The 14,555-nt window shown below is 50.1% G+C and overlaps 1 protein-coding gene across 4 annotated transcripts; it reads left to right on the top strand.

Moving 5' to 3' along the window:
• The first annotated feature begins 362 nt into the window (after positions 1-362).
• Positions 363-13,531, top strand: KLHL28 (kelch like family member 28). 4 transcript variants are annotated; one of them, XM_035136950.2, is made up of 6 exons: positions 363-454; positions 1,696-1,802; positions 3,379-4,277; positions 7,700-8,143; positions 10,559-10,767; positions 12,567-13,531. In XM_035136950.2, the coding sequence occupies exons 3-6, from the start codon at positions 3,379-3,381 to the stop codon at positions 12,728-12,730; spliced, it is 1,716 nt and encodes a 571-aa protein (XP_034992841.2). In that variant the 5' UTR covers positions 363-454; positions 1,696-1,802; the 3' UTR covers positions 12,731-13,531. The 4 variants fall into 4 exon arrangements, with proteins under 4 accessions (XP_034992841.2, XP_034992907.2, XP_034993170.2 ...); XM_035137016.2 differs by lacking the exon at positions 1,696-1,802; XM_035137279.2 differs by lacking the exons at positions 363-454; positions 1,696-1,802 and adding an exon at positions 510-591.
• The last annotated feature ends 1,024 nt before the right edge of the window (positions 13,532-14,555 follow it).

Below are 14,555 nucleotides of genomic sequence, written 5' to 3'. Positions count from 1 at the left end.
CGGACACGCAAGGCGCGGCAGCAGCAACAGCAGCGCAGTCGGAGGAGGAGGAGGAGGAGGAGGAGAAGAGCGGCGGTCACGTGGTACGGACGGACTCCTCCTCCGCGCGGGGCGCGCTGGGAGTCGTAGTCCTCGCCTCAAGAAACGGGATGGGGGGGCGGGGACACGTCATACGTATATATACACAGATACATGCATGCATACAGATGCCAGGAAATAAAAGCCGTTATGGGCATTTGTGTGGGGGGCGGGTGTTACCCCGCGAGTCAGGGCCGGAATCCACCCAGCTTTCCTCAGGGGCGGAGTCTGCGGGCGCCGGAAGTGACGCATTCTCCCTCACTCCTCCCCTTCCTCCTCCTCCTCCTCCTCTGCCTGTGTTGTTGTGGCTGCGAGGAGCCTGCGGAGGTCGCCGCCCCCGCCCCTCTCCCGACCGGACGGCAGCCACGTGACTCAGGTGAGCCGCCCCCTCAGCCCCGCCCCCCAGGGGAGAGTGCCGTGGGGGGGTCCTTCGCTCTCCGTCCCTCGCAGGGGGGAGGCGGGCTGCGAGGAAGAGGGACCCCGCAACAGCCACAACCCCAACAGCCCTGCGAGGTAGGCCAGGCTGAGAGGAGGCGGGGGCTGCTCCCTCCAAGGCCGCCTCCCAGGGAGAGAAAATGAGGACAACAAAGGCTGCATTTCATTGCATTTGTTTACTGCATTTATCGGCCCCCTTTGACCTCCTCGCGGCTCTCCCGCCCTCCCATTTAATCCCCCTCCCAGCCTAGCCCACCTCGCAGGGTGAAGTTCATGGCCGGGGTGTGGGATTTGAACCCTGGCCTTTCCCCGGCTCTCAGCAAGCCCTCTGTCCCCACTACGCAGCATAAGCAAGGCATCCAAGGACACCCCAAGGGAGTTTTAAGTGGTCGCATCTTTTCATTGCCTGGCCCCATGTACTCAATACCCCAAAGAAGACAGTGTGCAGGTGCAAGGAACCTCTTCAAGAGGCTGAATGGCTGGGTAGCGCTTTCTGGGCTCCGTGAGCCACTATATATATTCCCCCCATTGCAGCTCTAAAAGGAGTTCAAGGTCTGTCCGTCCCCGGCTTTCCTCACAACAAACCTGTTAGGCGGAGAGACTGGCCCAGGGTCACCCAATGAGCTCCATGGCTGAGTTGGGGGGGATCTGAGCCCTGGCCTCTCCCAAGTCATCGTCTGTTTGATGATGGGCCATGTCCTTTTGAGGATGGGCCATGCTGGTATTCTCCCCAGCAGCATTCTACTCCTGATGCCACAATGTCACCATGTTCTCCCTCCACGTTTAGAGGCAGTTTGTCTCCCGATGCCCCTGGTTGTGAATTGCTGCTGTGCTCTGGTCCTGCTTACGGGGTGGTTGGCTGCAGTTTAGACCAGAGGCTGCCAGTTGCCAATTCCCAGGGTTTGAGAAAGCAGTTGTGGGGGGTGGGGGATATGGGAATAACATGAGTTGCATCTTGCCTGGTCTGTTTGGCACCAGTCTAGCCTCTCTCTGATAGAAGCTCTCATTACCTCTCTTGCTTACTGAAGTTCCGCAGCTCAGCGGTAGAACACGTGTTTTGCAAATAAAATGTGTTTAGCTTCAATCCACCTGCATCTCTCCAGGATGAATGGAGACCCCAGAGAGTCACTGCCAGGCAATGTGGACAATATTTCCTTATTTATTATATTTCTTACCCATAAGGTCCCAGGCTGGGTTGCAGCACTAGCATATAAATGAAATGGATAAACCGTTACAACCATGAAATGGAAGGAAGAAGAGACACAGCTATACGTAGTAGGTAAAAAAAGGTAAAGGATACTGTTAGAACAGAAGAGTATGCTGTGCTAGATGGAGTAATGGTCTTTTCTTCGTATAAGGCAAGGCAACAACAACAACATCATCAACAACAACAACAACAATAATAATAATAATTTATACCCCGCACATCTGGCTGGGTTTTCCCAGCCACTCTGGGCAGCTCACAGCATATATCAGAGCATAGTAAAACATCAAACAATAAAAACTTCCCAATACTGTACAGGGCTGCCTTCAGATGTCTTCTAAAAGTCACGGGTAGGTAGCCGTGTTGGTCTGACGTAGTCGAAACGAAATAAAAAAATTCCTTCCACCAGCACCTTAGAGACCAACTAAGTTTGTCATTGGTATGAGCTTTCGTGTGCATGCACGAAAGTTTCTGAAGAAGTGTGCATGCACACGAAAGCTTATACCAATGACAAACTTAGTTGGTCTCTAAGGTGCTGCTGGAAGGAATTTTTTCATTCCAAAAGTCAGATAGTTGTTTACTGTATTTACTTGACATCTGAAGGGAGGGTGTTCCACAGGGAGGGTGCCACCACAGAGAAGACCCTCTGCATAGCCCTATGAATGTGGCAAGCCAAATTATTTCGAAAAGTCTTTTTGAAATGATTCATCCTGGGTGGTATCAAAGAACTGTGCACTTCAAGCAGCTTCCACGCAAGATAGGCAATCCAAGCCAGATACGGAGGGAAACAAGAAATAAATGCAGCAAGGATAATGAAGCCCAACCAGAGAGAGAGAGAGAGAGCTCTCATGGAAGACTAACAAATTAAGAAAAAATATGTGTGGCCACACAGGACTTGCATCCAATTTCTAGGTGGACTCAGCACAGGTCCCACTAGTATAAAGGTAAAGGGACCCCTGACCATTAGGTCCAGTCGCGGATGACTCGGGGGTTTGCGGCGCTCATCTCGCATACAGCATGACTAAGCCGCTTCTGGCGAACCAGAGCAGCGCATGGAAACGCCATTTACCTTCCCGCCACAGCGGTACCTATTTATCTACTTGCACTGTGTGCTTTCAAACTGCTAGGTGGGCAGGAGCAGGGACTGAGCAACGGGAGCTCGCCACGTTGCGGGGATTCGAACCACCAACCTTCCGATCGGCAAGCCCTAGGCTCTGTGGTTTAACCCACAGCGCCACCCACTAGTATAGGCATGGCCAAACTTGGCCCTCCAGATATTTTGGGACTACAATTCCTATCATCCCTAGCTAACAGGACCAGCGGTCAGGGATGATGGGAATTGTAGTCCCAAAACATCTGGAGGGCCAAGTTAGGCCATGCCTGCACTAGTACAACAAGGCTTTCCCCCTCCCTTCCTCCACCCCCAGTCGGCTCTAGCAGAGGGGGGCAGGGAAGACCCTGAGAATTGCACGAGGTGAGGAATGGGGAGGCAAGCAGAAGTGTTTGTGCTGATAGAGCAATCTCCAGCACTAACACAAATCCCAGCCTGTGTGTTTAGGGATGTTCCATGTGCAGTCATGAGCCAGGGTTGCCCATGGGCTATGCTTTGAGGTTTCAGCTCTGCTTAACGCTTTTCCAACTTTCCCTTCCATTTCTTGCAGATGGACCAGTCGTCCCCAACCTACATGATTGCCAACTTGACCCCTTTGCACTCGGAACAACTCCTGCAGGGCTTGAACCTCCTCCGGCAGCACCATGAGCTGTGCGATATCATCCTTCGCGTTGGAGACGTCAAGATCCACGCCCACAAAGTGGTGCTCGCCAGCATCAGCCCGTACTTCAAAGCCATGTTTGGCGGCAACCTCTCAGAGAAAGAGAACTCTGAGGTGGAATTCCAGTGCATCGCCGAGGCTGCCCTGCAGGCCATAGTGGAATACGCCTACACAGGGACCGTCTTCATCTCTCAGGACACGGTGGAGTCCCTGCTGCCTGCTGCCAACCTCCTGCAGATCAAGCTGGTGCTGAAGGAATGCTGCACGTTCTTGGAAAGCCAGCTGGACCCTGGAAACTGCATTGGGATCTCCCGCTTTGCGGAGATGTACGGCTGCCACGACCTCTACTTGGCCGCCAACAAATACATTTGCCAGAACTTTGAAGATGTTTGCCAGACGGAAGAGTTTTTTGAACTGACTCATTCCGAGCTGGACGAAATAGTTTCCAATGACTGCCTGAATGTGGCCACCGAGGAGATGGTCTTCTACGCGCTGGAATCCTGGATCAAGTATGACGTGCAGGAACGTCAGCAGTACCTGGCCCAGCTCCTCCACTGCGTGCGGCTGCCTCTGCTGAGCGTTAAGTTCCTCACCAGGCTGTACGAAGCCAACCATCTCATTCGCGATGACCACACCTGCAAGCACCTGCTAAATGAAGCCCTGAAGTACCACTTCATGCCTGAGCACAGGCTGTCGTACCAGACGGTGCTCACCACACGCCCCCGCTGCTCTCCTAAAGTCATCTGCGCCGTGGGAGGGAAGGCTGGACTCTTTGCTTGCTTGGAGAGGTGAGGAATAGCGGGAGCCAGGAAAGGGTTCGGAGTCAGCGGTCTTGCTTTGCCTAGCGCTTCTGTTCTGAAGCCACGGCAGTGAGCGATGGTTTCTACACCCCGTAGTTGAGCATACCAGCTTGGTGGGCAGCCTTCTGTGGCCTTTCATTTCCCGAGTCTCGTAGAGCATGCAGAAGGGTCAAGCGAGGAAAGGCTTGGGATGAAACAGCTTCCTGAAGGCAATCAGTTCATGCTTAAATATGTAATGCTCTTTATTCATTGTTATTCTGTTCTTCCTGTACACTGGTCACTACTCTGTAAAGGCAACTAGTATCTCCGGGGGGTTAGACCAGGGATCGACAACGTGCGGCCCATGGGCTGGATGCGGCCCGCGAAGACCGTTTTACCGGCCCATGAGCCACCCCTCAACCGAGCTGCCTACTCAGCGAGTCCCCCAAGCACTGTGCTAAACCGGTGCGGGACGGGGACTCGCTGAGCGGCGCCAAAAATTGCGTCTGCGCACGTGCAGATACCGGAAATTGCATCTGGGCATGTGCAGAAGCAGTTTCTGGCGTTGCGCTGCACCGGCCCGGCCCACGAACGATCTCCGTGGGCGTGATCCAGTCCATGGCCAGTAAGCCTTGCTGACCCCTGGTTAAACCAAACTCCTTCCTAGTCCAGCACCCTCTTTTCTGCAGTGGCTGATGGTAGGTGCCTCCGGGAAGTCCAGAGACAGGACACGAGAGCAATAGGGCTTTCATGCTCGCTTTCCCTCAGCAGCTACTATTCAGAATCATGGTACTTCTGATCCTGGAGGTAGCATGGAGCCACTGAGAGGTTTAACATCCATGAATTTTCATCTCTTATGGCCATCCAAGTTGCTGGCCTTCCCTGTGGTAGCGAATTCCACGATTTAATTTATGTGCATTGGGAAAAGGGGCTTTCTTTTGTCTGTCCTGAAACTCCCAATAATCACCTTCATTGGATGACTCCCAAGTTTTATGAAAGAGGGAGAAAAGGGGGACAGTTTTTCTTCTTCGCCCCTATCCTAGCAAGGAATTTGCCTTCATCAAATCTCTTGCACACTGAGCTACGCACTGCTGCTCCCAAGGATCCTTTTCTGACCAGTCACCCCCAGTTTGGATCACTTCAGGGTCTATGTGAAGGTGCCCCAGTACACATAGCTTTACTGACTATTCACCTAATTTGGAGAGATCCTTTCACAGTTCTTCATAGCTTTTCTTACTGTACAGTACTGTACAGTACTGTAATTTCATGTCGTCAGCATGTCATTTAACCACTCCACTTCTCACCCCCAAATACTGGTTATGAACAAGATTAAAAGGCCCCAGTACAGATAACTGCAGGACCCAACAGCTCACTGGCCTCCATCCTGGAGAACTCTCAGTTTATTCCTATAGTTTATCCAGTTCTGCTGGATCTCTCAGCGGCTTTTGACACCATCGACCATAACATCCTTCTGGACCGTCTAGAGGGCTTGGGAGCTGGGGGCACTGTCATGCAGTGGTTCCGCTCCTTCCTCCTGGGCCGTGTTCAGAAAGTGGTGGTGGGGGATGAGTGTTCAGACCCCTGGGCGCTCACTTGTGGGGTGCCTCAGGGTTCTGTCCTCTCCCCCATGCTTTTTAACATCTATATGCAGCCACTGGGAGAGATCATCAGGGGGTTTGGGCTGGGTGTCCATCAGTATGCTGATGATACCCAGCTCTACCTCTCTTTTAAATCAGAACCAGTGAAGGCGGTGAAGGTCCTGTGTGAGTGCTTGGAGGCGGTTGGAGGATGGATGGCGGCTAACAGATTGAGATTGAATCCTGACAAGACAGAAGTACTGTTTGTGGGGGACAGGAGGCGAGCGGGTGTGGAGGACTCCCTGGTCCTGAATGGGGTAACTGTGCCCCTGAAAGACCAGGTGCGCAGCCTGGGAGTCATTTTAGACTCACAGCTGTCCATGGAGGCACAGGTCAACTCCGTGTCCAGGGCAGCTGTTTATCAGCTCCATCTGGTACGCAGGCTGAGTCCCTACCTGCCCACTGACTGTCTCTCCAGAGTGGTGCATGCTCTAGTTATCTCTCGCTTGGACTACTGCAATGCGCTCTACGTGGGGCTACCTTTGAAGGTGACCCGGAAACTACAACTAATCCAGAATGCGGCAGCTAGACTGGTGACTGGGAGCGGCCGCCGAGATCACATAACACCGGTCCTAAAAGACCTACATTGGCTCCCAGTACGTTTCCGAGCACAATTCAAAGTGTTGGTGTTGACCTTTAAAGCCCTAAACGGCCTCGGTCCGGTATACCTGAAGGAGCGTCTCCACCCCCATCGTTCTGCCCGGACACTGAGGTCCAGCTCCGAGGGCCTTCTGGCGGTTCCCTCATTACGAGAAGCCAAGTTACAGGGAACCAGGCAGAGGGCCTTCTCGGTAGTGGCACCCACCCTGTGGAATGCCCTCCCACTAGAGGTCAAAGAGAACAATTACCAGACCTTTAGAAGGCATCTCAAGGCAGCCCTGTTTAGGGAAGCTTTTAATGTTTGATGGATTTCTGTATTTTAGAATTTCTGGTTTTTTTTTGGAAGCCGCCCAGAGTGGCTGGGGGAACCCGGCCAGATGGGCGGGGTATAAATAATATTATTATTATTATTATTATTATTATTATTATTATTATTATTGTTGCCTTCTTGTTGTTAGACATTCCTATGTAGACAAGCCTACCCAGATGTTTAAAAAGTTTGTATGAGTTTTCATTTGTTTTAGTCTATTTTACTGTGGTTTTAACTTTCTGCGGTGTTTTACATTTTTAGAGGCAATTTATTGTTTTAGCCTTTTTGTAAACCACTTTGAGGTTTCCCCCCCTAACCATCAAGCTGTTTTTAAATTTTATGAAAGAAGAATAAATAAGCCCAATTATACAGGTCCATGCGAGGACCTGTCCTCTTATCCCATGATTGCTAAGTCAGCTCAGTACTTTGGCGAAGGAAAACCTTTTGAATGTCCATAGATACAATGTCTGCTGGATTGCCTGTACCCATGCTTATTGGCGCTGGGCAATGCGTGAAGTGGTGTCGCTCTGTACATCCAGGAGGGCATTGAGTCCAGCAAACTAGAAGTAGGACCCGAAGGTAGCCACTGAATTGGATGGCTTTGAATAAGGATTGGACCATTTTATGAAGGGTCAAACTATTAGTGGCTCCTCGCCCTGATGGCCATGCGCTGGTCAGAGGCAGCAGTGTTTCAGCACGTCAGTTGCTGGAAACCACCAGAGCGGAGAGCTGCTCTCCTGCTCGAATCTCAACTGAGAGTTTCCCCTAGGCACCTGTGAGAATGGGATGCTGGACCAGGTGGGCCATTGGCTCAATACAGCAGCCTCTTCTTACCTTCTTGCATTTTGCCTCATGACCTCTTCCCCCTCCTCCTCCTTCCGCAGCGTTGAGATGTACTTCCCTCAGAACGACTCCTGGATAGGCCTGGCCCCTTTGAGCGTCCCTCGCTATGAGTTCGGAATCTGCGTCCTTGACCAGAAAATCTACGTCATAGGAGGGATCGCAACCCACATGTGCCAAGGAATCAACTATCGGAAGCACGAGAGCTCCGTGGAGTGCTGGGACCCCGACACAAACACCTGGACGTCCCTCGAGAGCATGAACGAGAGCCGCAGCACCCTGGGGGTGGCGGTTCTGTCACGAGAAATCTACGCCTTGGGGGGCTACGATGGGCAGTCCTACCTGCAGTCTGTGGAGAAGTACATTCCCAAGGTGAAGGAGTGGCAGCCTGTGGCGCCGATGAGCAAAACCAGGAGCTGCTTTGCCGCAGCCATTCTGGATGGAATGATCTACGCCATTGGAGGTTACGGCCCCGCTCATATGAACAGGTAAGTAGAGCTGGGCCATTGGGCATTGGATGAAGCACCCCCTAGCACGCACGCACGCACGCACACAGACACACACACCCCGCCCCCACAGACCTAAGCCCTGTTGAGTCGGCACATGCAAGAGCTGCTTCCAAACAACCCGTAGTTGCTCCCAGTGTGCCTCATTAGCTTGCTCTGGAGGATTTGCCCAAGGGATTCTCTGTGATCGTCAGCTAAAACCTGCAGTAGAGCTCAATGTGTTTTCCTTCATTGCAAACTTAGAAAGAGAAATTGAAGGTTTCAAAGAAGCTTTTAGTTGGCTTGAGGCTAATATTAAGTCCTGGTCCGGAAATGTCTCTGTGCACCCTTTACAGGGCAAGATGTTGACACCCCTGTGGGTACCCTTTGTCTTCTCCAGGCTGAGTTTTACTCCGGCCGAATACTCTCAGCTCACTTGGTGGAAGGTGCAAAAGCAGAGTGGAAAGTTGCCTCATGGAAACATCTTCGTTAAGCTCGTGTTTGGATTTGAATTGGAGCAGGAACTCCTCTGTGCCCCCCCTCCCCCGTAGAGTCGGCGTCTCTTGTCCAGCCTTGGCAACCATAGTCTTTATATAACTGAATTACTAGCTCAACCAATGCCCAAGACTCAGCGATGAGCTCACATAAAAACACCAGCCCCACTTAAAACGAGTAAATAAGCTGTCTATTCACTTCCACATTCTTATAGCAGAATTCCCATTGCCCCAGACCTTCCCTATTTCAGTCCTAAACTAGGAAGCCTTGCAATGTGGCTGGCAAATGCTCAGGTTCACACACTGTGGTTTCTTACCCTTTCTCCCCCCCCCTCCCCCTGCACCCAGTATCTTCTCTTCTTCCTGCTGTGGGTACACTTAGGTGGGTCTCTTTGGGGAGAAAAAGGCACATAGCGTGAAAGCTACAGCTTAAGACTTGTGTCCAGTGCTCCTTGTGGATGATTCATAGAATCATAGAATCATAGAGTTGGAAGAGACCACAAGGGTCATCCAGTCCAACCCCCTGCCAAGCAGGAAACACCATCAAAGCATTCTTGACATATGCCTGTCAAGCCTCTGCTGAAAGACCTCCAAAGCCTCTGCTTAAAGACCTCCCTTGACACAGTTGGATATTTATTTCCTCTCCTCCCCCTTCATGCCTTCAAGATCTCTGGAGGGTCCCCCAACCCTCCAGAACTCATTTTGAGTGGGGAGGGCAGGAGAAGAAGAAAAATAAGCTCTGTTATGCACACGAAAGTCCATTGCACTAGCAGAGCTTCAGCACTAGTCTGTTCCCAGGCTTGTTATATGGGTGGTATAAAGAGCAGGGTCTTGGGTTGCCTTGATGTTCTTGTAGCTGGAGGCAGGAGTCACTGCCCTGATACGTCAACTCTTTGGGGCAAGGAGCGTCTTCCTTTCACCAGCGCATTTGGCATTTTTTATTCCTCCTGCTAGAACTGGGCAGGATGTTAGCGTGCCGCAGAATGCAGTGCCTCGCTGCCTCCCCACGGGGGTGCCCCATTGAGGGGGGGGGGAGGCACGGAGGTGTGTCCAGCCATTTTCCTCGGATCCCTCCACTTCTTCGAGAAAGTGTGCTGAGAGAAGGGATCTTTGTGCAGGGTGTGCAGAATGAAGGAGCTTATGACAGGCAATGCGGTACTACTCTACCTTCCTAGTGGAGTTTGAAGTAGAGCTGGGACAGGTGGCTTCCATTGACTTGAGCCAAGATATAGTGTGGGCGCAGAATTACTGTGGGCCGCATCATTCTTCATTGCATGTGTGGCATTCCTTGCACTTCTGGTATGTAGAAATGTCCACGAAGGCAAGGCCCCTTAGCCATCAAAACGTTTAGGAAGCACAGCCTGAGCCCATGAGGGGCTGACCATGTTGGTGAGGCAGGTGTACCTGAGCAGTGCCCCTCTTTTTTTTTTTCCTCAGTTGTCTTGGTGTTTTAGGCGCACAGGAAGCTGCCTTAAATGGAGTCGGACCATTGGTCCATCAAGCTCTGCCTTGTCTACACTCACTGCCTGTGGTTGTTCAGGGTTTCGAGCAGGGAGTCTTTCTCCGCCCTTCCTGGGGGTGCCATTGGGGACTGAACCTGGGAACTTCCTCTTGCAAAGCAGATATTCTGCTGCTGAACTACAGCCCTTCTCCTTACATGCAGCTAGTTCACAGCCTTGCTTTCATTGTGGGCCAAGGATATTGCACTGGGTGACCCTTCAGCAATTGGTGGACCTTTTCCTCTTTATACCCAGAGCTATTCTGTTACAGCAAAATATATTGAGGCTGGTAACTCCTGCTCTATCTCACTGGGGATTCTCAACGTGCTGGGAATCCCTCATGAACACAGCTACGGTGGCTTCTTGAGGGATTAAATCGGTACAAAGTGTTGCCACTAATCCCTTTTGTTGGTCTCCTTCTGCAGCGTGGAACGTTACGATCCCAGCAAGGACTCCTGGGAGCCAGTCGCTCCGATGGCGGACAAAAGAATAAACTTTGGCGTTGGGGTTATGCTGGGCTTTATTTTCGTGGTCGGAGGGCACAACGGTGTCTCCCACTTGTCCAGCATTGAGCGATACGACCCTCATCAAAACCAGTGGACTGTTTGCCAGCCGATGAAGGAACCCCGAACAGGTAGGATGAATCCCAGGAGCTGCTTCTGGTTGGCTTAGAAGTTGCTGTCACTTCATTGTGACTTACCGGGGGCTGGGGTGGAACCAAGTGAAACAGCACAGGGTCCTCCTTTGAGGCCACGTGCAAGAATATTCTTTGCCTCAGTGCTCTTCACATACCTTTTATTTGTAGGAATGCATTCTTCATTTGTTATGTCCGAGCAGGATAGTGCTTAGTGAAGTTGTCAGGATACCCCTAAGGGCTCTTTGGCTTTGCTTTTCAGAAAGGAAATAGTAGTCCTTGCCGCAGTAGACTAAGTAACTCTGCAAGGGACCTACTTGAGCAGCATTCAAATAACTGATGGTTCAGGGATATAAATAGAAGTCCTCCTTCCTCACTTTCAGCCCTCTCTGGGTGAGAGCAGCCCAGCAGCTGAAAATGCACTGAAAGAGGATGTTAGATTGATCTATCGATGCAAACATAGCTTAAGATGCTTTCCATACCTTAGGCCTACCTTTACCATACTGGTGTCCTCCATACGTTTTACACTACAACTACCCTCCAGCGCAACCCATGTGATTCTGTGGCTGATGGGACTTGTAGTCCAAAAAATCAGGAGCGCACCAACTTGGGAGAAGGCTGGCCTTAGCCTGAATGTTACTGATATGCTTCAGTGTCTCCTGATCATGTATCTTCCTCCATCTGACTCCTTTAATACGCAGGCAATATATTGCTTTTTTTGCTGTCTTTGAATGTGGCTTTGCCAGTTTCCTCTTTTCCAACCGTGTACTTTTTTCTGTTGCTGAGGAATTGGGTGAGGCTTGATCCTTGGAACAATTTCCTTTGTCGGTAGCCCTGACTTGCAGAATAACCCCAATAAGCTCCATAGAGTTGCTTGTTGTAGCTAAGATGGAGTCCCCAAATCTGAGCCCCAAGAGCAATGGTTAGCCAACGAGCGGTTGCGCCTCCCTTGTGAGCTTGAGGGCGGTGTCCTGCTTGCTCAAGGGCAGGATCAGCCCATGGATTCCCATCACCCTGGCCTAGAGACCAGTGGAAGCTTCTGTTCCATCTGGGAATGCATTTGTGACACTGTAGGTTGGACAAGGAACAATTTTCTGCCACTGGCTTCTGCTGGGTGTTCTTCTCAGCCCTGCATTCCCCTGCCTAGATGCTCAAGGGGTCTGGCACTTCCCCTCCCTCCCAGATATGCCTTCTCTGCTTATCATGTTGTTGGCTAATTCAAGCCATGGATCTACTACACTGTGGCCTTGTGAGAACTAGGCATCATCATTATGTGAGAATGAGGAAAGGGAGTTGGGCTAGGTGTTGGGAGAGCTTAGCCGTGGTCTTTTCAGAGTTTCTGGAAGGCAGGTCCAAAGTGCATTCTGTGATTGGTACTGTACTGTACTGGCCCTTCTATTAGACACCTTTTCACAATAAACCAGACCCAAGGCATCACCCAGAGATTCCACAGCAGTCTCTATTAATTCAACTTTTAATTTCTTCCTGCTGCTAGTTTCATGGACCATGTTAACTTGCATTGTCCTGTATTTATTTGGTATTGTGAACTGCCCTGAAAATATTTATGTGGCTAGGTGGATAAACTTCCCAGGTGAACTAGGCCCCAAAATAAACTCGGATCTGTAAGTTCTGTTGAACTCAGCAGAGCTTCAATCTGAGCCTGCCTATCATCAGTCTTCCAAGCTCTGCAGTTGGCCTATATTCTGTTCCTACAATGTTCTTACTCCTTTTGTAGAGAAGGGGAGGTGATCTCCTGGCATTCAACATTTCTTTTTCTCCTTTCTACTCACCCCCACTAGGAGTTGGCGCGGCTGTAATTGACACCTACCTTTATGTAGTTGGCGGACACTCAGGGTCGTCCTACCTGAACACTGTACAGAAATACGACCCCATATCGGATAGCTGGCTGGACACGGCTGGCATGATGTACTGCCGGTGCAATTTTGGCTTGACGGCGCTATGAAGTGGGAGCACTTGAGGATGCAACTGGCACAGACTGTGGAGTCCGGAAGCTGCACTTCCTGGAGCCGGGAGGAAGGGGGGAAAGCTCAAATGAAATGCAGACAGGTTAACGAGAATTGTTCCTGGTTATTGCTGATCACAAAGAAGCGAAGGGCGGAAAAAAAATGGAGCCATGTTCCTGGCAGGGACTCAGGCTGCATACTGTCATTAACATGAAAATAATTCATCTCGATGCAAGAATCACTGTGTTGCCTGAAGTAGGCGTAGAAACTCCCTGACTCATGGAGCTTTGTCCTCTTTCTCCTCCTCCTCCTCTGACTGACGTAGTTAACCTTGGTGAAGACTGCCTGGTTGATGTCTGGCTTCATCTTTGCAGCGAGAGACCATCATTGCTTCACAATTTTTTTATGAACAGTTAACTAAAGGGCTGCCTCTCCCCCCATCCCCCTTTACTCCGGGTTTGTAAATAACTGATGCGGTCGTCATCTGTTTGCCTGCACTTAGTATCCACTCCCTGTTGTTTTTCTTAACTTGCTTGTGTGGATTTGGCGAGTGGACGAGCCGGTGGCTCTCTTAAGTTGATAAGCTGAATGCCTTTTTAGCCCTCCACTTTTTGGAGTTGCCTACCTGTCTAAAACCTGTAACCCTTCTCCTTATCTGAATGAAAGGATCAACAGCTTTCAAGCCTGTCACAGATAGCAGTTCAGACAGCAAACCCTTCCCACACCTCTTGGGTTGTTTGTGTGTGTGTGTGTGCGTTTTTATCATGTTTAATCAGTTTTGCAGCATGTGTGTAAAAATACTTCAAAAAGATAGAAGTGTCCTCCCTCCCTTCACACTTCAATCCATATGAATTAGACCATGTATGGCTGTAAAGAATGTACAACCAAGTTTTCAAAGTCTTCTGATTCTAACATGGTGCTAAGAAAAGATTTATTTTTTAGCAAGGCTGTTGGCAGTCTAAGGCTCTCACCCGCAGCACAATTGCAAGGGAGCAAAGTCCCATTAAAACCAGAGGGACCAGCTTCTGAGTAAATAGGAGAGGACTGCACTGTCTTGATGGTTTGGCGAAAAGAGCAGGATCTGCCGAGTCTGAGGTGGTCTGAAGCCGATGTGGTGAATGATGCCAGTTTACATGCTGGTGGTTTCTTGTTTTGACGTTTTCCTTCCGTTTCTTTCATCCGTGCCTGTGCAACATGTCGAACATTTAACATCATAACATTTCATTAGATTACCTCATTTGGAGAACTCTAACTCAGATTCTTAATGGACGGAAAGTATATTCTTCCGTATAGAATTCTTGCCTTTTCCCTTTAAGACAAATAATTAGGCAGCATTGATCCCGCTACTTTCCGTCTTTCCAAGCAATTCTTCAAATGCTGCTGTTCAGCCAGCCTTCATTTCAGGAGGACTTGCCCAGTGCTGGTGAACTGCTCTCCAGCAGGGCAGTTCCTGTAAGAAATAGTCATCTAAACTTAGTTTTAAGTTCTGAAGGGGTTAAGCAAGACCCTGTGTGGTCATCATTTCATACAGATGACTGTGAAACTAGTTCTTCAGATTTCTGTTTTGTGTGTTTGCCCCCATATATCTCTGTTTTGTTCAGGTAGCTGTACTTTTGCTGTTGTGTTCTCCCACTTTCCTTCCTCTCGAAATTATTTCTCCCCTCTTTTTTCTCTATTTAACACAAGTTACTTTCTCCCCAGTTATTCATAATTCACAAGCATACAGCAATGGGGTATGCAGTTTGTGTTAAGCCTTCTACTTCTGAACTTGTTCCAAGTTCTAATAGGGTAAATGACGCTGTTTTTCTCCCTTCCTTCCTTCCT

Source organism: Zootoca vivipara, chromosome 1 (assembly GCF_963506605.1).
Source record: "Zootoca vivipara chromosome 1, rZooViv1.1, whole genome shotgun sequence".
Classification (NCBI taxonomy): Eukaryota; Metazoa; Chordata; class Lepidosauria; order Squamata; family Lacertidae; genus Zootoca; species Zootoca vivipara.
The sequence above is the reverse complement of the archived record's forward strand: the minus strand, read 5'-3'. Positions and strand labels throughout refer to the sequence as shown.

What these genes read in the sequence shown, in the direction of transcription:
- KLHL28 (XM_035137016.2), top strand. Translation starts at nt 3,379, where the DNA reads ATGGACCAGTCGTCCCCAACCTACATGATTGCCAACTTGACCCCTTTG. An exon ending in CTCTTTGCTTGCTTGGAGAG is followed by an intron (nt 4,278 to 7,699) that starts GTGAGGAATAGC and finishes CTCCTTCCGCAG; the next exon opens with CGTTGAGATGTACTTCCCTC. An exon ending in GGCCCCGCTCATATGAACAG is followed by an intron (nt 8,144 to 10,558) that starts GTAAGTAGAGCT and finishes CTCCTTCTGCAG; the next exon opens with CGTGGAACGTTACGATCCCA.